At 40.4% G+C, this 25,855-nt stretch overlaps 1 protein-coding gene across 5 annotated transcripts in view; it reads left to right on the forward strand.

The window, feature by feature from the left end:
* Positions 1–2,636: 2,636 nt before the first annotated feature.
* The window catches only part of NR2C1 (nuclear receptor subfamily 2 group C member 1), a 44,662-nt gene continuing 21,443 nt past the window's right edge, over positions 2,637–25,855 (forward strand). The window contains exons 1-6 of one of the 5 annotated variants that reach the window (XM_056339270.1): positions 2,662–2,763; positions 11,811–11,871; positions 17,006–17,113; positions 22,011–22,241; positions 24,219–24,326; positions 25,664–25,745. In XM_056339270.1, coding sequence (XP_056195245.1) covers positions 11,818–11,871; positions 17,006–17,113; positions 22,011–22,241; positions 24,219–24,326; positions 25,664–25,745 — 583 coding nt within the window. In that variant the 5' untranslated portion in view covers positions 2,662–2,763; positions 11,811–11,817. Of the gene's footprint in view, positions 2,764–11,810; positions 11,872–17,005; positions 17,114–22,010; positions 22,242–24,218; positions 24,327–25,663; positions 25,746–25,855 lie in introns of all 5 variants that reach the window. The other 4 variants (XM_056339271.1, XM_056339272.1, XM_056339273.1 and 1 more) reach the window with 4 other exon arrangements.

A 25,855-nucleotide genomic window follows, 5' to 3' on the forward strand; every position in this document is an offset into this window, starting at 1 on the left:
TTACATTAATAAATCCTTTTGCAAAATTCAATTCTGCTGCACCTTAAAGTATGTCTGAAGTTCAGTTTTTGTTGGCATCAGGTCCTGCACTTGGGTCACACCAACCCCACACAGCGCTACAGGCTTGGGGCAGAGCGGCTGGAAAGCTGCCTGGGGAAAAGGACCTGGGGGTGCTGGTTGGCAGCCGGCTGGACATGAGCTGGCAGTGTGCCCAGGTGGCCAAGAAGGCCAACAGCATCCCGGCTTGTATCAGAAGCAGTGTGGCCAGCAGGACCAGGGCAGTGATTGTCCCCCGGTACTGGGCACTGGTGAGGCCGCACCTCAAATCCAGTGTTCAGTTTTGGGCCCCTCACTGCAAGAAGGACACTGAGGTGCTGGAGCGTGTCCAGAGACGGGCAACGGAGCTGGGGAAGGGTCTAGAGAACGAGGCCCGTGAGGAGCGGCTGAGGGAACTGGGGCTGTTTAGGCTGGAGAAAAGGAGGCTCAGGGGGGACCTTATCGCTCTCAACAACCACCTGAAGGGAGGTTGTAGGCAGGTGGGGGTCGGTCTCATCTTCCGTTTAACAAGTAATAGGGCGAGAGGGAATGGTCTCATGTTGTGCCTGGGCAGGTTTAGATGGGCTATTAGGAAAAATTCCTTCACTGAAGGGGTTGTCAAGCATTGGAGCAGGCTGCCCAGGGAGGTGGCTACATCACCATCCCTGGAGATCTTTAAAATAGGTGTAGATGTGGCACTTAAGGACATAGTTTAGTGGTGGATATGGCAGTGCCAGGTTAATAGTTGGACTTGATATTAAAGGCCTTTTCCAACCTAAACGATTCAATGGTTCTGTAAGTATTTTAAGTGGGGCTTGTAAAGGAGAGATTTTCCTGTCAGGTTAGTTATGCTGCCTCCCTGTACTTCTGTGACAGATGTTTGAAAGCAGTTTTTTGGTAACTCGCGGTAACAGCATAAAAGGGTTTTGCTTCTCTGCATGTTTTTGATAGGGATGTGTCTCTTGTAATCCTGGCTGACACAGCTACACAGACATGCCTTAGTAATATAAAATATAAAATCTAATATGAATTGGGTCACTTGCTGAGAAAAGAATCAAAACACATTTTATTGGTTACAGGGACATTTCTACTCTATTGAGGGTATCAGACTACTTGCCTGAAATAAGCTTTGGTGCAAATTCCTTGGTATTTGTTAACTTAAACTGCAGTAAGCTCCTTCATTTAGAAGGCTAGAGGTGATAAGTACTGCAAATTCAAGAGTGCTGTTACATTTGACACTTTCATGAAAGGCTTAGTAAGATAATTGTTCCAATTTAAAAATTCTTCATAAGGTTCATTTGCATTTGGCTTTTGGGAATGTGTTTGATCAAGAAGCAAAACATGATGCTTGCAAGTACTGACTAAACTAGTGATCTTGAGCTAGGGCTGCTAGATGCAAGCGCAGCAGTGGGATGGGGTGGGAAGCAGTGAAGGAATTGACAATATAAGTGCATGAGTAGTGTTACTAACACATAAATTGCTTGTATTCTTTGGCATTTTTCCTGTATCTCTGCTTCTCAGATGCTGATGCTTATGTCACCCGATTCAGTAGAAATTGCATAAACTGGTCTAAATGAATTTCAGACAGTGAAACTGTGCATACAGCCCTGGTGACCTACATGAGCTACAAGTTCCTGCTGGTCTCTTAACCACCGCTACACAATCTTCACTGAACAGACAGGAAAGGAAAAAAGGAACATGAAGTATAAAACTCCTACTTAAAATCAAGCTCGCTAAAATAATTAGCACAAGCTACGTAATTAGCTAACACAACTTTGGTCCAAACGAATTGTCGAGACTCAGCCGGAAGAGCAGTGCGTTGTCCATCTGGCAGTTTTCCGGCCGCCCTACCGCTGCAGGGTGTGCGGCTAGCGGCCAGGCTCCCCATCACCTTCCCCAAACCTGCTCGGAGCAGCGGTTAATGAAGTAATTTGCTGCTGCCACGCTGGCGGAGGCCAGCTCTGCCAGCTACCGCGGGCTGGGCCGCCACAGCCGCCCGTGAGCAGCCCCGGCAGGATGACGCCGCGTTGGTGCCTCCATCATGTTGCGCGGTGCGAGCCTCATCTCTTTGCCTCAGTGACAAGACCCCACCAAGCCACCCAAAGCCGAAAGCAGACGCTTTGCGCCTGTCATCTTCGAAGCTGACACGTCCCCGTTTCCTCGCAGAGCGCTGCGGGGGGGACCTGAGACTCGAGCTCTCCTGCCGGCGGGCACGACAGCCCCGCAGGGCGGGCACAACGACTCGGGGCAGAGCCACGTTCCCCATTTGCGAGGGAGCTCCGCCTCAGGCCAGGCCCGCTGCCGCCTGCCCGCGGCACCACGGCAATCGGTGCCCCCCACGGCACCCCCCGCCCCGCGGCCTGTGCCCGGCGGCGGCACCGCCCGCCAGCGCGGACAAAGAGCCACCGCGCCCCGCCCCGGGCTCCGTTAGCGGCCGCCGGAAGGGTGGGGAAGGGGAGGCGGGCGCGGCAGCGGCGCCCAGCCCCGCCCCGCCCCGCCCCGCCCTGCCCCGCGCGGCCCCCTCCCCGCAGGGCCCCCGCCCTCCCCGCAAGGCGGCCGGGCGCGAGCGCAGGCGCAGGCGCAGCCGCGGCGGCGGCGGGAGGGGCGGGGCGGCGCCGAGCGGAGCTGAGCTGAGGGGGCGGGGTCGCGAACTCTGACCTCCGGGAGCAGGAGCCGTCGCCGACAAATAAGCCTGCCGGAGTGGCCGCCGGGCGCCCAGCCCGCCAGGTGAGCGACTCCCCCGGCAGCGGCCGCGGCCTGGCGGGGGCGGCCGCACAGTAACGGTGCGGGCCCGCGCGGCTGCCGGCCCGCCGCCTCCGCGGAGCGTGGCGCAGGGCGCCGCCCGTCCCGCCTCAGGCCTCGGCGCGTCCCGCGGGAGGCCGCGCGCCCCCCGACCTTTCACCTACAGGAACCGCTTGCGCCTCCCGCCGCCCCGCATCCGGGCGGCGCCGGCCGCCGCTCCCGCCGCCGCAGCGGGCCCCGGCCCCTCCTGCCGGGGAGAGGGAGCCGCGGCGGGGCGGTGGCGGCCGCGACGGGCGATGTCACCCTCGTGTTGGGCGGCGGCGCCCCCCCCCTCCGGCCCCGCGCAGCCATTTTGTGCGGGGCGCCGCTGGGCCGCCCCCCTGGCCGCGGCGGGGGTTGAGCCCTTGCGCTGGCTCGCCGCCCCCTCCCCTTGCCGTCTCACCGCAGCCCCGCGACCCCCCCGGGAGGGGAGGGCGCTCGCCGGGGGGCTGGGGGGAGGGCGGGCCCGCGCGCTGGGCTGAAGCGTGGCCGCCGCGCGCCTCTCCCCGCGGCTGCCGTGCGCAGCCTCAGTGCTCCGGGGTGGGGGGTGACCGTGCCCCCTGCCCCCCCCCCCCACCCCCCAGCCACTTTGTGCCTGCTGACTCCCTTAGCCCGCCGGTTTGCTTTTCCCTGGCATCTCTGGCGGCTGCCCGGGTGTGTTTGGGATAAGGTGGTATGTCCTGCGGAGCACCCGGTATTAGCCTTGCTGGGGCAGATGACCCTGTCGCTGTTCCTGATTTTGTCTCTCTGGGTGGGGTTTTTCTGCTCGGCTGCGGTGTTTGTGGGTCCTTTCTCTTTTCAGTGCTGCAGTATATTGTCTTTAAGCATAAAAAGCACAGCCCTGTACCACGGGATGAACTTGCATTTGCACGTTGTGGAGGCAAGAGAGGAGATGGCATGTGTTGTGCAAATAAACTTAACGCAGCAGGAAGAAAAGTCTTTTGATATTGGTTTTTCCGGCAAAATGAGTGTGTGGACGTGATTCTTGAAAAACTGAGTTGGCATTCTTCATATTTGAAATATCTGATCTGAAGCTGCTGATAAGAGTATGAGCAAGGTGGACTTGGGGAAAGTGGTGTAGGAAGAGCTGTGTCCACACCTATCACAGAAAAAGAAGAGCAAAAAAAAAAAACCAAACAGTTTTCTGTAGGACAATCTCCTGGTTTTGTAATCAGCATTGTATAAGTAGAAATATAAGTATTGGGGAAGGGGGGAGGCAAGACATCATGATACTGTGTTGGATGAGGCAGTGTTCACCTGGTGATTTACTTCTATGCTTTGTAATTTTGGGTGACTATAACAGGATTTCTACCTGAAAATAATTCTATAGATGTTTCCCCGCCCTGTTAGTTTATGGTAGCAGTTGTGCAATGAGGTGTCCAACAGCTTACACCTCGCTGTTCAACTTTCCCCAGGGACGCTTGTTTGAGGGAAGTCTTATGCTCTGTGAAATATTTGAGTGCTTCTGTCTGTAGCTCTTTCTCCAGAGACATTGCAGATCCTCTCTTATCACAGTACCAAGTATTTTCATGTGGTGGTGGTCAGCTGTATATGTGCACGTGCATGGTAATATAATGAACACAACTGACATCAGTACTGGTCTCAGCTGCTTCTGCAGTTCACGCAGACTGTTCTAGCTGGATGATTGACCACACCGTTGTGAAGTCTGTTGCATTCTGCAACAGCAGATCAAGAGGCTTATTACAGAAAAGAGCTTGCAGTAGATTAACTAGCTTAAACTTTCTCCCTTAATTCTTATTTCTGTTTTTTTTCTTGCTGGTTGTATTTTTCTTGTGAATTGTTGGTGGAAATTCTGATATCTTTAAGAATAGCCATGGCCCAGGCTATGTGGTGGGTGGTTGTTTGTTTGTTTAAATAAAGTCTATCTTGATTTTTCTGATCAAGCTTCTTAGCCTCTGAAGACAAAGCCCTAAACAATGTGTGTAACTCTGAAGCTGACTGTTTTGGGGGAAAAGGGGTTGGACCAGACAACATCCAGAAGTACATTTCAACATGAATTATTTAATGATTGTATTATGTTATTAAAGTTGGGGGAGGGTGGTGGGGGTGGTGGGGTACAGGGAGCCAAACCCAAACAAAACCCTTCACTGATACTGTAGCATGCAGTTGAATAAATCACATGTGAAATATAACTACAGAATGCTTAAAGCTGATGTGCTCATCCAGTGAAAGCTGGCTTTCATCTGTAATGTGAAATCTAAATATTTATACTGGTAGATTAGTTTGCTTGTTCCCTATGCTGATACTCAATTTCCATTTTGATCTATTGCGTGCTCATATGATGCAATTAAAGTTTGTGCAGCCAGTGAAATTGCTGGAGTTCCCTTGCAGTTTGTGAAGGAAAGTAGTCCCCCTGAATGAAGTTAACCTGTGTCTAATGTCTGGGTCAAAAAACCCTGGAAAAAACCAGCACCCCTTGCTTAAAGTAGGGACCTTAACTGTGTAGAAGGAATAGAGCAGTGCCAAATCTTTAACTTGTATGTTTGTTCTGCTGGTGGACAAAGCGTGGATCTCAGCTCGCAGTGCTGCAGCTGGCAGAGGGTATGTGTGCCTTTCCTACTTCAGCAGCCATACTAGCTTAAGCAGTTTTAATGGTAAGCTTTGCTAACCTGAGTTATTTTGGTTGATACAGGTCAGGGAGCTCTCATGTGAGTGTCTGCTCTCCCAGACCCATGGAGTATTAACATCCACTGTGAGGAGGTGGCAAGCAGCTGTGGTGGGTGGGGGGACTGCAGGCTCTGGCTGGCACAGCTGTCTGCATATATTTTTTTTGTTACACCAGGCTGCAGCATGCAACCCAATAGTGACCATCAGAGAGAATTAAACAATACCTAAGTGACTTGCTGGTAAAGTCCTCATATTTTTACCTCAGTGCCATTTCAAGCTGCTTTTAGCGCTTAAAACTTGTGCCTGTATGTTATTTGCATAAGGTAAGCTGCTGCAAAACAGAATTTCATCATTGTGAGAATAATGGATAAAACTGCAAAGGTGCAGTTAATCAAATTCTTATGCTTGTGTATGCAGATCTGTCTGTATTCTTAGCCTTCAGTCAGCAGCTTTTGATTCTGGAGATTGCTGTGTTAGATAGCACTCACCAAACTCTTAAAGCAACAAAGGATTTTTCTTCTGAAGAATCAAACTCGTTAATTTCCAATTCTCTGAGACCAGGAGGTTGCTTGTGCTTTCTGGGTGAGTCCTATATATCTTAGGATGCAGTGGTGCAGACTTTGTGATGAAGAATGTTCCTTCCTGAAAATCATGGTCTGAGAACTGCCTTTCTTTATCAATATTTAGATTTTGTTGGTTTGGCCTTCTCTGAAAGGCTGTTCAAATTTGTTTAACTTAAATTACTGTTGCTCAACTTGATAGTAGGACAGGCTGGGCTAAGCTAAGTATTTGACTGCTTTTGTAGGAAGTTAAACTAGAAACTTGAAAAGCATAAACCACCAAAATACTGAAGCCAAACCCTCTGCTATTGTCATATTAGCAATAATTAATGGTTATTTCATTCCAGATGGGTTGAGGTTGCTGTTTATAGCTTAGCAGTAACTTTGTGGTGTGAAAACTGCTCCATTTATTTTGGTAGTATGTTTGTTTTGAAGTGTTAGCAGGACAGTGTGTCAACATGACTAATGCTTTCACTCTTGACTGACTTAATCTGAGTATTTCTTCACTAGTGTTTTACATACATGTTTATAGGAATTTAAAAAAAAACACAAACCAAACCCACACACCTTCTAACAAAATCTAATCCTGTGGTGTTGGTAAAGGAAAAAAATCGAGGAGCATGTGGGTGATGATATTTATAAAGGGATATTTTTATCTGAAACAATGTCAACAGTGATTTACTGGAAGGATGTGTGTGAAACAGGATTTTTTTTTCTGAAGGAAGTTTCTGTGGATATGGGTACATCTAAGTTGTAAGGGGAGAGTTATTAATAGCACTGTTGAATAGGTTTGCAAGTCCTTTCCATATTGTATATTCACGTATCTGCTGCCCTGTCTGTGGCCGTAGTTCAGTGAATACTCTGAGCAGTCACCTGACACCGCACCTGTATGGGCAATTTGGTGTTACACATAAGCTGATGTAACACTGTGGACTTTTTTCCAAAAGTAATGGTCTTATTTCTCCTTCTACCTGCTTTTCTTGTTACAAATAGCAGTTGTTAGCTGCAGAGTGAATAAATTTAGGTGAGTTTACCTTGCAGCTATACAACGACAAGGTTGGGGAGCAGAAGGGGACAAAGCTGTGAGCCAGGAGTTAGGGGTAGCCTCAGGTAGGCTACCTCTTCATGAAGTGCTGTACTTGCACCCATAGTGGTTATAATGCCTTGGTGTGTTTGGGAAGAGGGGTTTGCACTCACTATGCTGTGTTAGCATAATCTTTGTGTGCCAGGTAGGAGAACAGACGTGGTTGAACCTGGTCAGTGAAGGGGGAAGCCTCTGGTCAGATGAGCTTCCTGGTCTGGTTCATTGTGCAGCTTCAGCTCTGGTGCAGGGAACCAGTTTGGAGTTTTTTCTTCCTATACCAGTGCAGGATTTTGCAAGCCACATGTGGAGATGCAGGCCATGACTGACATTACACAGGGCAGCTTGACCTCATTGAATGGCTGTCTCCTTACCTAGCTCTCATGTGTAGCCAGCATTCATGTGAGTGGGCTCAGCTTGCAGACAGCCCCCCTTACCTTGCCTCCTCCTTCCTTTCCCCAGCTGTTGTGGGGCTGATGAATTCAATCAGCTCTGTAACTGTTCAGGCATGTTTTAGAGATGGCATGCTAAAAGCAGCAGGAGCCCAGGGCTAAAAGTGAGACTGTCCCTTTGGTGGCCCAAGCTGTAAGAATGATTTAAGTCTCCTGAAAACTTATCCTAGCAATTCTGTTTTCTCATCTCTACTCCCATTGTAGCACTCACTTACACAAAAAAAGCAATGAGAGCATTGATTCTAAATTAATTGTGCAGGCATGCCTGCAAATGCATCTCTTCCTATATTGCTGTGTGCTTTTTAATTATTCCCTTATGCTTTTATAAGCATTTCATTCCTTGCTTGCCTGCAGGTTTAGCTGCTTCATTTTCCTGTTATCTGTCTCTTACATATGTACTCTCTAAATCTTGATGTAATGTAAATTTAATAAGCAGTATCTAACTGGGTGTCAAGAGTCACATAAATATTCTGTAGTTCATTGATAAAGAGAATGTTACTCCTTTAAGTCTGTCAACTGTTCTACCATCTTGAGCAATATGGCTTATAGAACAATAATACAAGAATAGCACATTTAGCTTGCTGTGTTTATTGGGCTTTTCTTGTATGGAGCATTGAGTAGTGTCACTTGTTTCACTAATGTGTTTGGATTCCTTGGCTTAATTTATTATCTATAAAGCATTGCATAATGCTGTTCTAAATATAAAGACATCTTTGTGCTTCAAACAAGTAACACAACCCCCTGACAGGCGCCTCTAATCATAGAGGGATTAAGTGCTTTCTATTTTACATGTAGATATTTACAAACAAGTTTGGCACAGGTTATGCTGAATTCTTAATAGTACATGATGAGTTTGAGAATGGACATGAGGACTAGCTTCCATTTTAAGGTATAGAGCAGCTGTGAGCCCAGTTTGATGACCTGAGCTAAAGTAGTGTATCCTTAGTTCATTTTCTGAGATCTGTTGAAATAATTTACCACTGAAGCAGTATGACTAGATAGAGAGATTAAGACAGTTGCCTCTAAGAGGCAGTAGCTTTCCTAGGAAGTCATGTTGATCTTTCTATATTTGTCTTTACTGCTGTAAAAGAACAGAAAGTTCACAGTAACTTACACAGTCATAACTAGTTAACGTGCCTGTACCTCAAAAGTATCTAGAAAGTTCTTATGCACCTTAGTTTAAATGTGCATCTGATCTTCTACAGGTGGATTTAATCTAGGAAAGACCCCTGTATTTACACACATTCCATACATATACATGGTCATTACCAGAATCATTATGCATTCCATAGACAGTGTCAAACTGGTTTGACAGTGCCAGCAGGGTAAGTTAAACTACTCAAATTTTACAGGCATTGTTTTTGCACCAGTAAAACTATGCTGGTCAGGGTTATGACTTTTTTTAAAAAAGTAAACTGAAGATCTCTGGTGTGGACAGAATTTTCTTGTGTTGTGTCTTCGTACTGACATGGTTTGTTCTTAACTCATTTAAGGGGTTTTAAATCGGAATCAAGGTACTTAATAGTGGGGCAGCTATACCAACAGAACAAGAGACATTACCATTTATATCAAATGGAGAGTCCAAACATAAAGAAATATTCTTCCTGCTACTGCTTTTAAAGTCCTTAGTCTACACTGGTATAATATTTTGAAATTTTATTGGTAGGAACTTCCTACTAGGACAATTAAAGTTGTGTAACTGTGGTCCCTGGAGAAGGGTTTGAGTTAAAAACATCAATGTCTTCTGGGTATAATTGTACTAGTGGAGGGGTTAGTGCTTCTGATTGCCAGCCCTCACATCTGCTGGCCTTTCTTGTGGGAATGTTTTCTAACCCATTGCAGTTGAAGTAAGCAAAAAACAATTTAAAAAGTCTTAACTAAGTTACTTAGAGTAAAACATTGGGGAAAACTCTGGCACAGAAAAACTGAGCAAAAAGTAGTGTGGTTGAATTAATGCAAGCTAATGGAAGTTTTCCACTGACATGGTAGCTCATGGAGTGCTTATCTAGAGTGATGGAAAACCATTGGCAAGGATGGCAGGTTCAATACCAACACATTTGGGCTAACACTGGTGATAATGATGTGTTTAAAAATAATTCTGACCTCTTCTGCCGAGAAGGCTCACTGACTCATTTACTAGGGGCATAAACCAACAATATTTGCATAGGATTTACATACAGAAAGAGATTCTGGTTACATTTTGGTTTGAGTCTGAGGACTCAAGAGAGGTGCAGTAAATGCATTGTAATTAACAGGGAGGAAGTCTAATGCCTGTCTCTTGTTAAAATGCCTGCTTTTAGATGCTGCTTCTAATAATTTGCATTGGGGGATTGAGGTTTTGAAAAGAGATGGATATATAAATCTGTGTCTCTGTGAGTTTCTTTTTCAAAGGCTTTTGAAAGACTTACTTTTTTTTTCAGTTGTTCGGGAAGTGATACTGTCAAGCATCCAAGAAACAACTTTGAGAACAAATGCAGTGACTAGACATGTAAAGCAAGTCTAATCAGTATAAATGCAGATGCTAATATTTATGTATAATTATATACATATAATTATATATTTAAATATATGCATTATATATAATGCAGATGCTAATATTTACCTAATACCTAGAGCAACAGAAAAGGAGCCGAACTGTGTTGGATATGTTCTGAGAAAGTGGGTTTTTTTCTCCTGGTGCCAGAAATTTGCCATTAATGAAAAAGTACACAAATGGATCATCATAGATTAAGGGAATACAAGGCTACAAAAGCAGAATGTTGAACAGTGTGAGAGGTGGTGATCTAATGTTGACTGTCTAAATGTTGTCAGTTTTGACATAGTTGTCAGCAACACGTCTCCTTTAAGACAAATTGAAGAAAGGTTATGTATTTGTTTTATAGAGGTTTAGAAAGAGTGTTTCCAATATTAACAGTGGTTCTGCAGAAAATTTTAGAAGGGAGAAAGCATAAGCTGTGAACAGTATTACTAGCAAAGTGGTCCTGTGACAAAGCATTTCTTACCCCTTCAGTTTTCAAAACCTTCATGGTAAAAGGCAAGGATCTTAAGTCTGGTGTGAAAAAGGGAAACCAGTAGAGCAATTAAGCAGTAATTCCTCTAAGGAATTATAGACTCACTGGTTGACACTGAGACTGAAGAAAATAGTTCTGCAGGCATATGTAAAGTGAGATATAAATGAGGTAAGATGTAGTTGGCCAGTGTTTGCAAACAACTCTGTGCTTGAAGAATTGACAGGAGCTTTGGCTCTCCTTCTTCTTGGAGTAATAATATAACTGTAATATTACAGTTCTTTTAATTGTAGTGCATTATAAAGAAGATTCTAAAAGTGCAGTTTTTTCATGTGCTATTCTTTTGTCTGTCTTAGAATTCCAGCTCTTACCTTTCATTGGTTTAGATACCTTCAGAAAGGAAATATAAATGTAATTAGTAGTCTTCAACTAGCATCTGGATAGTTTGGTTTATCTTGATCTGTCTTATTCCATTTGAGAGTAAAGCATTCTTAAGCAAGAAACCATCAATTATTTGACTCAATCTACTCCTTTCCTATACTAGCAATAAAAAGTGTTTCTCTTGCATTGCCTGATGGATGCTGTGAAGGTGTGTGGCATGGTTTAGACAAGCGTGGGGAAATAAGAAGCATGTCTTAAATTAGGAAGTTTCACATTAGATGAGAAGACCTTCAAGATTACTTCCAGCTATTGAAGATCAAAACTCAGAGTGTGGGGATAGTTAACTTATATCTTTTTCTTTACTGAGAAATGAAGACTTGTTTTAAATTGTTAAAGGAATATTTCCTAATTTCAAGTAGATCCCAGCTTAGAATATATTCATCATTTCATGTGAAACAGTTCAGCCTTTTGGAATGTTTTCTGGAGTAGCTTGGGAAAAGAAGCTTTAGAAAACATGTAAAATGTGCTAAATTTTTAAGTTTACATAATAGAAGAAAAAACAGCTAATTTTTTTAAGATATTAATTATGTCCCTGCTGATGTCATTCAGTAATACACTTACATTCACACAGGGATTTTATTGTATTGTTGCTCTTTGGGAAAGCAGAGGAGGAAAAATAGGAAGCGAGTTACTTTAGTAAAAAGATACAGAAGTTTACAAATAGAAAATAAATCATTACTTTTATAGTATAATCAAATTTAAATTCTGCAGGGTTGTCGCCTTCAGACAACTGTGAACATACTTACGTGAACTGTATTTTCCCCAAGATATTTTTACTTTTGAGGCTATAGAAGTTAAGCATCTTCTTTCCTTTCTTTGACAGGAAATTCATGGCAACCATAGAGGAACTGGCCCATCAAATTATTGAACAGCAAATGGGAGAGGTACATAAATTTTGAGTCCTATTTAAGAGACATTGAGTAGTGAAATGTACAGACTGGTATGTAAAAACCAAAATCACAAGAGAAAGTAATTTTTAGTACACCCAAAGCTTCTGGAAACTCTCCTGTGGAAGACTGGAAGAACCTTCTATGTACGTTTTGAAGTTATGCTGCAAAGTCTTTTTTGCCAAAGTTTGCCCCACAGAAATGAAGCTAAGGAAAATCTGGCAGTGTTTCCAGTATGTGACTAGCTGTTCAGCTCTGGTTTTTGGGCTTCAGAGAGCCATCTGGTTGTATAATTGCTTTGCTCACTTCCAGTTACAAAATTTACAACTGAGTCGTTGGGACATAGCTTTTACTTTCCCGTTAAGCAATTGTTTCAGTTGTCATTTTTTGTTTTGCTGCTAAAGGTTTGCCATGCTCTTTACTGTAAAATGTTTGCTGGTGTTTGGTGTAAGTCAAAAGGAAGATTGATCCCTTGTTTCTGCTAACTTCTGGTTTTCATTTTTGATAACCTGTGTGCAGAATCTGTGTGCTGCAGCCAGAGAACTTCCCAGAGATGCACAGATTGTTTGGGAGTGTGGATAAGAGCATATACATACTTACCTATAAAGTTTCATCATAGTATAGTCAATTTAAAATCAGCATTTTAAATTAGATGAAGTAACTTAATTATCTTAAATAGTATTTTTTAGCTTGAAATATCCACCCTTGGTTTCTCATCTACACATGGACTGACTTTGCAAGTAATTATAGTTCTTTTCAGTCTTTATTTCAAATAGAAAATTTGGAGTGGGGGGCAAGATAGTTAATTCTATTCTGTATAAATTCTTACAGGTTTTATTGTAGCATCTGAGTGTTGCTAAGGTTGTCTCAAAGGACTTTAATTTGTGCAATGTATGGTGTTTTTCTTTCACTTGTCCTCTTTGTAGGTGAGAATGATGTGTCTAGTGTACTACTAGTGTAGTTTTGTTAATGTAATTCCTGGAGTGGGGCGGGTTTTTTTGTTTGTTTTTTAAATTACAAATTTAATTAAGTCAAAGCTAGCTGAAGTGTATGTTCCACTCAGAAAACAAGATGGTGTGGTGATGATGTTTAGCCTCTCTGGGGGTTGTTTCATAATGTGATTCCATGAGACACTGAGTTGACTTAGTATCTCAGTGCCATGGGAGAAGGAAGGTCCTTTTTCTGTTTCTCACCTTATTTAATTTCCACGCTAACAGCAAGCCAACCCAGCAAAAACAAGTAAAGGTTTTCTGCCAGGTTAGTGGCATTGACTAGGGTTTGAGAAGGCTCTAATGAGTACCGGACCCAGCACAAAGGAGATGGCTGGGACCCGAAAGAAAGCAGAGGAGAAGATGGAGGGAGTGGAGGTGCGACACTGCAGAGAACTGTTGGCTGTTTCTGTTCATGGTGAAACTAGAGCCGTACAGTTTTCATGGATATCATTCTGTCAGCAGTGTAGATTAGAATTTGTCCTTCAGCAAGGTTTTACTGAGCCTAAGACTGTCACATCTTATTTGGCAGCAGTGTGACTTAAGCATTCTCCAGTCCTCACTTGAGCCAGACTAGCGTAGCATGAGACCAAGTGGCTATCTAAGCTCTTTATGTCATTGTGTGGTGGACAAAACTGGAAAAAATTATGGATAGTGGAGGAGGGTCTTCTCTCCCCCATCTGGGGTTAGTTCCCTTACCTGGTACAAGGTGCAACCGAACCTGGCACTTAGTTAGAAGGATTGAAAAGCATCACCCAGGGCAGTGCAACATGGGATTCTGGAAGCCAGAATTACTGTTAAAAGTCATGCCATGCACGAGTGCACTGCCTGAAAGGTAGAGCCAGCAAGGAAAGTGGTCTTACACGGGCATTTGTGTAACATTTTACGTTCCTTCCTACCTACCTGTCACCTGCCAGCTGTAATTGGTGGTGTTCTTGTTTGATGTAAGCATTAAAATCCATAGTTTAAGGCCTGTGGAACTTCAAGCAGTATTTTTGCTAGCATTTGTAATTCTTTGGAATGTTGAAATAGTTTTAATTGAATTTACAAGAAAAATTTACATGAGTAGATGTCATGGTTTAACCCCAGCCAACAACTAAGTACCACACAGCTGCTTGCTCACCCCACCACTCCCAGTGGGATGGGGAGGAGAACTGGAAAAAAAGGTAAAACCTGTGGGTTGAGATAAGAACAGTTTAATAATTGAAATAGAGAAAAATACAGTACTACTAATAACAGTAATGAAAAAGGAGATAACAGAAAAAGAAAGAGAAATAAAACTCAAGGGGGGAAGTAAACCCATCCAAATGATACACAGTACAGTTGCTCACCACCCACTGACTGATGCCCAGCCAGTCCCCAAGCAGCGATCCTCCCGGGCCACCTCCTTCCAGTTTATATGCTGAGCATGATGTCATATGGAATGGACAAGCACTTTGGTCAGTCCAGGTGAGCTGTCCTGGCTGTGTCCCCTCCCAACTTCTTGTGCCCCTCCAGCTTTGTCACTGGCAGGCCTGAGAAGCTGAAAAGTCCTTGACTTGGTGTATACACTACTTAGCAACATCTGAAAAATCAGTGTGTTATCAACATGATCGTCATACTAAATCCAAAACACAGCATTGGACCAGTTACTAAGAAGAAGATTAACAGTATCCCAGCTGTGAAACCAGGACAGTAGAATGTGAAAGGAAAAAGGCAGATGTCCCTTTTCTGAGCAGAACGGATACTGCTTCTGTGTCTCATTGAAATAATCATCAAAAGTGTTCTGTGTCATAGGTTTTGATTTCTTTATAATATTATTTCTTGTTCATGAAGCATTTCAAAACAAAGTTACGGCAGATGATTTTATGATTATCACAAATGTGTTTTTGTTAATTTAGGGCTTTTTTGCATAAGATCAAAACTAAAAAAAAAAAAGGAATTTAAATACTGCACTATGCTCCACATAGGCAAAGTTATATCTGTTCTCAAATTCTGCCAACTGCTAATCATCTTTTGCCAAGTGTGAAATAATTCATGTTTCTACATCACAATCACATTTCTTGATTCATGTAGGGAAGCTGTCTGTAAAGAGCCTGGAGCAATTTTCTTTCTTTAATCTGTGGTTGGGTACACCAAGTATATGGTGGTTTGTTTCGATAGCCCTGCCGGGTAACAGTAACAGAAGAAAGTTTTGTATTTGTTGAAACAGAGTCTGTTATATGCATACAAAATAAAATTTTAACAAATATTGCACTTATTCTTACCAGTTTTATTTTTTTAAACTGCAATAAAACCCCTGTATTCTGTATAGAAGTAAAACTGTCAAGCTGACATTTTGTGGGGATGAAGAGCGGTTTTACCTTGGAGAGCATGTAGATTATGACATTTTAAGGGAGCATACATAGAACAGTCCTGGAATATGTAGCCTATTTTGTAAAGCAAAGATAAAAACCACATAAAACTCCAATCCCCTATAAATCATTACCACCACCACATTTGAGAGGCTGATGGAGAATTTTAGTGCTTGAAAGTACCTCTTCCAAACAGTAAATATTGCTATATAATGAACATTTCTTTGTCCTTTACTTAAGCAAAGAAGTGGATGAATTGTTTGAATATTGAAAGTATTCATTCTCATGAAAAATGGGATATTTTTAGAAAGCAGTGTTTGAAAATGGCTTGGACAGTAGTTTGACAAGCTCTTCTTTTGATGGTGCTGGCAGTTTAAGCATCCCTCCCAGAAGCTTAATCCTACTCTTTAATTTGCTCTGATGCTCTGCTTTTGAGCATTCTGGAGATCTAGATTGAAGGTTTGAATTATGGAAAGAATATTCTTTGTCTGCTTTTTAACCTGCATCGCTGTCCTATTCCAGATCACTGAATGACTAACCAACCAGTTTTACCTACCAAGCTGAAGAGATAAGAGCTAGTAGGTTGTAAGAGCTGAGACTGGTACCAAAAGTTATGCCTTTTCAGGTCAAATTTCAAAATCAGCTTAGGCTGGAGGGAGCTTGTATTTCTGCTGTAAGGTGAAGCCTTACCCACTGCTTCTTCCCCTTCTCATACTCCTTTCCAGCTGTGTGTTCATGCCTGCTTCCTTCTGCTGGTACTAGCATTTACCTGGTGGTATGGTTGCAAAATCAGGAAGCTGATCCAGAAGGAATGAAAAAGCCCTCAACCTGTTACGAAACAGACCTTTCCTGCAATACAGATACATATTCTCTATATTAATTCCTAAGGGGGGTGCGGTGGCAGCTTAAGACAATCATTTTTATAATGATGTAAATACTGGGAATTGTTAATACAGAATTGCAGGATGTTCCAGAGTTTTTGAACTGCAAAATGTTTGGGGAGTTACTTGGGAATTTAAGACAAAAATTTCACTTTGAAGGTATTTGTAAACTCTGTGAAGACAGACGACTTTTGTACTACACAAAGTCCAGCCTTTTTGATCAAGCCTCTGTAAATAGTAGCTGTACTTCTTAAATTTTGTTGACAAGTAATGTAATGAATAATACCTTCCCCCATATACCTTTTGGCTACAGCATGTGACGAATTTTTAGATAATTGTTAAAACACTACTACAGATTGTGCCTGAGAGCATTCACACAGAGATTTAAATTTGTTTTAAGATACACTGCTTGCCAACTTCATGCATTTCACTAATTTTCTCTAACTTTCTTGATAGTTCCCCACTATAGAATTCTGTTGTTCTGGTTTTGCTGTTTTAACAGAAAAACAGAAGAGAAAAGGCAAATTGCTGTGTTTCCACACCAAAAATTCTTTTGTCATTTTAAGTAAGCCATTGAGGTAAAAGTTATTTTAGTGTAAATGTAGCACAGCTATGATGAAAGGTACTGTGTCTTGTGAATATCGACAGTAATAAATACTCGGTCTGGTTAACTTACATGGACTTGTCAACACTGAATTGTTTTACTTAACATGTTTCTAAATTTCGGATTGGAAGGTTTTCAAAATGGGTTTAAAACAGTGAAACAAACAGTTTTCTAACTAGAGTAAGGGTATCAGACTTTCCACAGACTTGTGCAGGGAAAACAGAAGCTGGTGAAAACTTAAGGTTTCATCCATTAAGGTAGTGTATCCATCCTTAAGGTAGTATTATCCGTTGTCAATCCATTATGTTTGTTTCTTCTTTCTAGATTACCCATTCCCAGGGAGGTGGTACACAAACACTAATGGATGGGACAGCACAACGAATACAGATTTTCCCTGCAGATTCAGGCCTCTCTTTACCACAACGTATACAGGTATGCTTCATCTGATATATTTTAAAGCAGAGATGAACTATTTATTTTTGCCAGTTTTCACATACAATTCTTTTTTTGTGTCATATTATTTGATTGAATGTAAATATTCAGCCCTGGGTGGCAGAGACCATTTCTATATAAACAGGGGTAAAACATCGTTCCCCCCCTGCCTTTTTTTTTCTCTTAAAAATTTTAAGATAACAAAAAATTACAACCACTGAACAGAAAAAGACTTTTCCCCAGTACTGTAATGATACTGCTTTTTAAAAGCTGGATAATTTTTAGATTTTGTAATTCAGCTGAGTTGTTGGAATATTTCTACATTTGGAAGCAGGGAGGGAGGGAGATACTGCATTGTGTCCCTGATACAAGTCATGAAAAAGTGCAAGGCAACAATGTCTGAGAAGGGTACTGATTTTTGGTTTTCCCAACCAACGTGACATGTCCTGCTAAACTAATTCATAGCCTGGCCAGGTAATAATCTCAATTAAGTGAAGGTATGAAGCTTTTAGCAATGTAGGTAGTTAAATCAACATAGATGGAGATTAGAAGGATTTGGGAATGGAATTTTATATTTTATCCCTTGAAAGTCAATGCAAGTCCTTGCAAACGTTTCATTTTTCAGTTTCATCCTAGAGAAAAATATCAACAGCAGAATACATTTTTAAATAATCTCAGGTATAATTTGTTGCATACAAAAGCACTAATTTAAGCAAGCCAGCTGATAGTGTAAACTTGGCTGATTTTTCTTTTGCTGGCTTCAGTCTTCAACATTTTCTGTGCAGTTTTTTCTTCCGCCTTCCAAGACTCTTCACAGCTGCCCCCCCATATACAATCTTCTGGGTTTTTTTATCATCCCCTACCTGTGCTTTAGTCATGGTACCAGTGTTGTCAACCCAGTAGATCTTTATTCTTTCAGGTACCTCCACTCCTTTTCTACACTTTGTGTACAGCTGTTCCTTTTATTAACTAATTTATGTTAATCAACTAACCGCCATCTCTTCATTCTCTGTTTTCATTGTCAATACCTGTGTGCTATAATGTCCCTGTAGTGTGAAGCCATTTAAGGTAATTTCAGCATCAGGGTCTGAATGTGGGATGATGGCATATAAACCCATGAGCCTGTATGATGAACAGCGGGACAGTTCTGTTGGTTCAAAGCCAGTGGCAGACTTCTAACCCTTCTGTGCCAGCTTTTTTGTGGGGGGAGAACTACTTTTGGTTAGGCACTGTAATTACTGCAAATATGATGAACATAGAAGAATTGTATTTCGAGGGACAGGGACCGTTACATAGATTTTAATTGTCTCGTGTAGCTGGGAGATCACTTGTTTCTAACCCAGCTACTTTGTTACTTGTCCTTTTCGCCATGCTCATAGATTCTTGCTTCAAAATGGATGGTAAGCGCTCTGGGGCGATGGTTGTCTCTTGATATGTGGGGAACAACACACATTCAAATGGCGTCCCTCCTGCAACAGACATCTACAAACATCTCACCAATATCAATAATAATAAATTAGATATGAGGTAGAACTTAGTAATGAAAACGTTCCTCAAAGCAGAATTTATGTGAAGAATAAAGTAGTTTGTAGGAGCAAATACATCTCAGTGCAATGTTCAAAATATATGTTAAATTGATTAGTTTTGAGTTTATATTTTCAATCAATATTTTTTCCTTTTTTATTGTTAAATGCACGTAAATAATTATCTGAAATCTTTAAATACAAAATCCTCAGTAAAATGTTCTTTAAAACATGCTTCAGTAGTCAACCTTTTTAGGGAAGGCTCACATTTCTCTAGGATAAAAGTTGAATGTCACATTTGTTGTTACAGACATTTCTGTTCAAAAGCAGCTTTATTATAAACAAGTGGATGAGTCCTCTGTGTTCAGCCACTTTCTAATTTTTTTTTCTAAAACAGGAACACAGAATTATTGAGGTATTTAATTTACTGAAATGTTATTCAAATGGAATTAAAAACTTGTTAACAGACAAGGCTTAAAAGCAATAAAGGGAAATACTATCCTCCATTATTGTCAGGGTGCTTAAATAAAATACATGGGAGAAGTGTTTTTAAGCAGACAATCATGAACTAATATCTTAATGTTATATATATTCATATATTTTATAACATTATCCCTTCAGCGATGTTGAGTTTCAGGTATATTAAGAAACACAATGTGTTGTCACTGAGCCCTGATGGGATTCCATTGAGAAGTGGTTTTCTTTTTCTTTCCGATTATTTTTTTCTCTTATCTCAGTGTTTAGGTACTGCCAGTTGTTACACTTTGGTGAACTGCACCACTTTTCAGAGTCCTGTTGTAATTTAGGTGAAATTTTTGCAGGTATATGGCCATAAGAGGTCAGCTGCAGACAGATTGTGCTTAATTATTTAAAACGCTTTCTCTGATGCCTCTGTCAGTTGTCAAATCCTTGACAGGTGCAGAAACCATTTCTGCAGATTGAATAGCTTTGTATGGATATTAACATTAACGCTATACCTACTATATCATGTAGTGGAAACTACATATTTAGGTATCCTCCTAGAATTGCAGGAAGCCATTTGAAGAATCAGAACACGATGTGTTAAATGGGAGGGGAATTGTGGGAAGTAGCAATGATTCTTTTGCCTGCTGTCCTGCCATATTTATCTACAAATACATACCTTTTTTAAATTATGGGGCTGGACTACAATAGGAAAAAAGGTAATTTAGCATATACATCCAAAAAATAATTTCAACTTTAATACGAGTTCGTATCTTCACTGTTTGGGACATGCTGGATTTTGAGTTAGTTTTATACTATACTTCGTATAAACCTAACTAGATCAAGTATATATATACACCTTTTTTGATGTAACCTAGTTGCACTTACAGGGTTTGATAGGGAGACAAATTTTAACTCAGAGTGTCTTTCGAACAGCAGGTCTGGAAATTCAAGAAACCACAATATTCTGTGTTTGGCTTTTGTATGTGTATGCACCCTGTTGAGGGTAACGTGCAGTGGATTTCTAATCCCAATAAATGGCGTGTGTTTGCAGAGAAAGGGAAGGGAGCATCAGCTACTTTGAAAATAGTCAGAAATGACACAGGAGAAATAAAGGCTGTGAATGAAGAAAAATGGAATGGAAGGAGAAAGTTAAGCAAGTAAGGGAATTAAAAGGGCAAGAAAGTTTGCCACCTTAAGAATATGGAACCAACATAAAGGAAATGAAAGGAGAAAAAAGGGACTTCTGTAGTCATTTGTGGTACCAGGCATGTGGATGTTTGAGAAGACTGAATGGAGAACCCTGTATTAATCGTTGTGGTAACTATTGGGGTTTTTGTATTGTCTTCCCACCCGACACCTCAAATGTCATAATAATTTATATTCTTTTCTTATATCTTTAGTGTCTGGAATTTTATTGTCTTCCCTGGACTTCTCTCTTAAACAAGCTTTTAATTGTGTTTTGCAGAGAAAAAACCTGAAATTTGATCCATTAACATGTTAATAGCAAAAGGCCACTCCTGAAGGAAACGTATTCCTTTTATCTATTTTGAAACTCACAGCTTCTGAATATTTTAAAGTGCCAATATTGATTTATAATTGCTGAAATTAGATACTCAAGCAGCGAGAGATATGAATTATTATATTTTTAAAATGTAAGCTATATACATAGGTTTTTGAAACAAACTTAGGTGTATTGAATGTTTAGAGAAAATAACAAGCTAGTTGTGAAGGTGCAATAGCAAAGTTGATAAACACTTGTGTGAAGTTCAGTGTCTCAGTGCCCCTGTTCTCCACCTAGAAAATATAATGAATCTTGCTGCTTTAATTGCATGAAACTAGTTATAAGTGTTAGACCATGACATAAATAATTTAATCAGTAATTATAGCCATATAAATGTTAGGGATGGATAGATGGACATAAATGTTTGGTTATAGGTTAAGAAGAAAAAAAAGGACCTGTTTTTTTGATCTGTGATTCAAAAATAGTTTGCAGGAGACAGTCTCTGTGGGATGAGTTCCCTCAGTCTCCAGAATAAACCAGTTTTCCCTATAGGCATTTTGATGGAGAAAGGCAGGAGGTGACTAAAAGTGAGATTTATAATGGAAGATACACAGAATCCTGATTATTTTTTCTGAGGATTATGATCTTCTGACGAATTTGGCAAAAAAAATGTGGTCAGTGGAGGATTATTCAATAAAATTCTGCTGTATTTGTGCTTGACAATAGGATAAAATGGAAAAAACCAGTCTGTGGGTCTGTTGGTCATGAAATGAAACATGAAAATAACTTTTTACTTTAAAAAAAGGAAAAAGGTGGCAGGGAGAGAAATTCTGGTTTACTTATTTTATTTAGGAATATATATGTAACAAAAAAAGCCCCCCACAAAATGAAGCCTAAAATGTCTATACAGGGGCAACAAGATTATTGCTTTTCTTGCTGTTTGATGCTTGCTTTTTTCACTTGGAAGTCTACATTTGTGTTTCTAAGAAGTTTTTTGTTAAGCAGCCAAACCTGGGAGGTGCTAAGCACTTCATGTGGTATGCAGTGAATTGAAGAGTTAAAATTTCTCATAACCTGACAGGTCCTAGGGCTGAGCTACAGACATACATTGAATTCTGGATGCCACAGTTATCAAGGGTTTCAGTAGTGTTGTAAAAGCATGGGCTAATTGTAAAACTTGAGTATGAACTCAGATTTTGACTTCAAATACCCTCGATTGAAATGTGTTTCAAATACAGTGAAAGTCCAAGGTTTCGCCTGAGTTTACTTTACTCTTGTGTGACAAAGGGGAAGACAATCCTGCTTCACAAGTGCCAAAGGCAAAATTCCCTTTTTCTTCAAGTGCCCAGATTGGGCCACAAAGGTCAACTTAAATTACCGTAACAATTTGAGATAAATGTATTATTAGATTGTCACAGATCAGCAGACGGGCCAGAAGATTCAGATTGTTACAGCACTTGATCAGAGCTCAGCAGGCAAGCAGTTCATCTTAACAAATCATGATGGCTCTACCCCAAGCAAGGTGATCCTTGCCAGACAAGATTCCACTCCAGGAAAAGTTATCCTAGCAACTCCAGATGCTGCAGGTGTCAACCAACTGTTTTTTGCATCCCCTGATATATCTGCACAACACATCCAGGTAGATAATCCACTTTATTTCATAATTTTCGTTCAAATGGGATAAGAAGAGATGGTTTTGTTTCCAAATATGTCTGTCTGGGTTCTCCTTTTTTGAGGGTTTTTTTTTGTAACGGTATCCTTTTCCTTGCACTAGGACTCAGCATGGAAACTTAGAAATTATGAAGAAAACTTTTTTTTTCTAAATTTCTTGCTTTTAGAATTTATATCCTGGCTCATGACATTAGAAAGAATACTGCTATTTTTATTGCCATTTCCAGCTGCTGCCATACAACACTCCTTTATTTCTGCTTCATTGACTCTCTGTGTGGTTTTGTGTATTGTTAAAAAGCATACTCTTTTCTCCATTGTCTTTATCATTTAACGTCCCCTGCTGCTTGTTTTCCTTTTTGTACACTGTTCTAACTATGTTCAGCTGTGTGAACTGTACTCCAAGGTAGTTTCACAGAGAGACTGTTGAGTAGGGAAGTACATGACTCTGTGGGGATGGAAAAACACCACTAAAGATTTTGGGTTTGCTAAGGTGAGATTGTAACTAGCCAGGGGTGTAACTCCCTAAACTGGTCCCCAGTGCACATTACTCCCATGTGCCGCTTCCTTAGTCGTCACCCTCCAACTGCCAAGCTTTCAGCCCCGTATCATCACCTGGAAAGAATGGGATGGCACTGATGTGAATAACATGCACCAAGACTTGGGAGATGTGAGCTCCTTCAGCGTGAAGCAGGAGATTACTGGGCTCCAGCTAAAGCATAGTTATTGCGTGTTGTTTACCCATGTACATTTAGGCTGCTGTTAAAACACATCAGTGTGGTAGGTGAGCAAAAAACATTAGGATAGCTACAGTCCATTTAGTCCAGTATCTTACACTTAAACAATGGCCAGAAACAGTTGCTTAAGGAAAAATACCAAAAACTGGACAAGTGAATAATGATCCTTCTAAGCATATCCTTTCACTTCCATTTGCTGCTGATTTAGAGCAACCTCCTGACTTGGAGACTGCAATGAGACCATCATATTTGATAGCTGACACTAAAGTGTAAAAAACTTTTGTTATTTATATAGAACATATATACTTTGGTTTGTATAATATCGTGTAGTGTAATTGTGTGTTGTGCAAAGAACACTTTAGTTGATCTTCTGAAATAAGTATTAAATTAGGTGTCTATTGCACTACAAGAAACAGCTGTAAAGGTTCTGTTGTTTTTATAAGTCACTATTATGTCCTCTTTCAAGTAATCTCTTTTCAACTGAAGACCCCTGATCTTTTTAGTTTGTGCTCTTCTGAGACCTTGTCCACTACTCTTGATTCGCTACTTACATATTGTGTAAGCTTGAAACACATCTGTGTATTATGTATTACATATTTTTTTTTTTTGAAACTTAGAAATCTTTGCAAATGGACATACGTTTTTTGCTCAAGAAAATTTGCTTGCTATTAATAGGGGAGCAGTAGCAAAAGCCAATCCTATTGAGAGGCATTTAAGCATGTTTAGTGGTATCATACACTTTGTATTTTAGGTAAACCTCAACAAAAGTATACGCTAGTGGGATATGATTTGAAGTACTCCATCTAAAAAATTATTTTCAAAGACAACTTAAGAGATGAGAAATGTGCCACACTGGTTTAAAAGGCAAAATTCAAGAACAGAGGAAGTCTGGACAAAAAAATTGAAACTCTGATTATACAATTTGGGCAAAATAAGTTAGTTTGAGAGGCAACAGATTATTTTGTCACTTTAGTTAGATTGTTTGATTGTCAGTATATATGTATGGGTAGCGATTTCTTTTTTCCACTTAAAGTTCATAAAATAGAGAGTACTGTTCATTTGCTGTTCAACTGCATCCTCTTTGGGATCTTTCATATTTTCTCCCTAAATGATCTTTTCATCTGCAGTTTCACCTTTTTTGTTGTTCTTCTGTAGCCTTCACTTGAAATGCCCATTCATTTGCTATGTAAAAAACATCTCTTTTATTGCAGCTTATCTTTACATTGACTTATTTGGCAAGGCCCTCTGTCCCCTCATCAATTGTACTTTCAGTGGCTCTTCTTCGTCTGAATAATCAATTTTTATTCCTCATGTTCAAGGTCAGTTGATGAGCTCTCTAAGTCTTGGATTTTTATCTCCTCATGGGCCCAATTCTGTAGTCCTTCCTTATGTGGAACTTCCCATTTTTGTGCAGGTTTCATTTATGGAAGGACTTAGAATTTGTTGATATATATATATATGTAGTATAATACCATGAAAAATATATGATGTTAATAATGAAAATTAGGAAGGAAAGGTTAATGTTTTTTAACTCATCAATATTATTTTTCTTAAAAAGATGTTTTATTAAAAGAAAACTTAACAGGTGGATCTCTGAGACAATACTGTTAGCAAAGGCTAACTAGAAAGAAGTATGCTTGTTAAACCTTCGCATATATGTTGTCTATGTTATCTTCCAAACTTTCTAAAAAAGCAATTTCTTAATTTTTTCCATAGCAGGTACTGTACTTTCTTTCAGTAAGTTGTCTTTCTTTTTATCAGAGGTCCTGTTTTGAATATGCAAGGCAAGCATGAGTCTGATTTCCCATTAAGGCACAGTACAAGTTAGAAACTCTTAAAACTTCTAAACTGTAATCTCTTTAACAGGAATAATAATTTTTTTTTCTGTTTTACGTAATTGTCAAGATGATATTTGGTTGTTACTTGTGATATGTGTGTTCCTTTTTTACGTGGAATTTTTGCTGTGCTTTATTTATGTCGCAGTGGGATAGAGTTTTTATAGATCAAATGGAAGGCAGTAGCACCTACCCTGCACTGCAGGGGTTTTAATGTGTGCTTAATGAAGCTTTACAGGTACCAGCGATAAATGAATGAGACAAGATAAGAATACTGTATTAATGTCAAACTGTTACTGAAAGCCAAACTATATACCACTTGATAGTTAATGGTAGTGTCCAGAGTATGTTTTCTGTTGCTCCACTATTTATGTGTATTATAAAAAAATGAGTGAATAAACCAGAACGTAGATACAGTAGCCTTTACAAGGGATTTTTTTGGTCCGTCTGTTTAATGCTTCAGTCTCTTGTGCTATGAACAAGTCTTTAGGATATAAATACAAAATTGAACAAAAGGTAAGAGTATGCAAATGCTAAATGTTTTTAAAAATGTCTCCATTTTGCAGAAGTAGTATTTAGATAAATGAAATCTTGAGTTCTGTTCAGAAGTATTACAAGGAAAACTTTTGTTCCATCTTGAAAAGGAGCACAGTGGCACAGCAGGTGGCTCCTTTGTGTCGATGAAGACTGTAAAATGTAGTCAAGAAAACCTTATATTTTGTAGATTTGGTCCCTATCTTAGAGAAAAAACACAAGCATGAGATATATTTTAATCTTTCTTGATGGTAAGAAAAATTAAATTGTTTCACACTTTTTTCCAGATATTTACAGACAACTCCCCCAGTGAACAGGGCCTAAATAAAGTCTTTGATCTGTGTGTTGTATGTGGAGACAAGGCATCAGGTATTTACTGTCTTCTTTTTCTTTTTTTTTAAAGCCGTGCAATTTTATAAAAGCATTTTAAAATTATTCTGAAGCTATATAACAGTTTGCATGCGTATGCATATATATAC

Source organism: Falco biarmicus, chromosome 5 (genome assembly GCF_023638135.1).
Source record: "Falco biarmicus isolate bFalBia1 chromosome 5, bFalBia1.pri, whole genome shotgun sequence".
NCBI classification, from domain to species: Eukaryota; Metazoa; Chordata; class Aves; order Falconiformes; family Falconidae; genus Falco; species Falco biarmicus.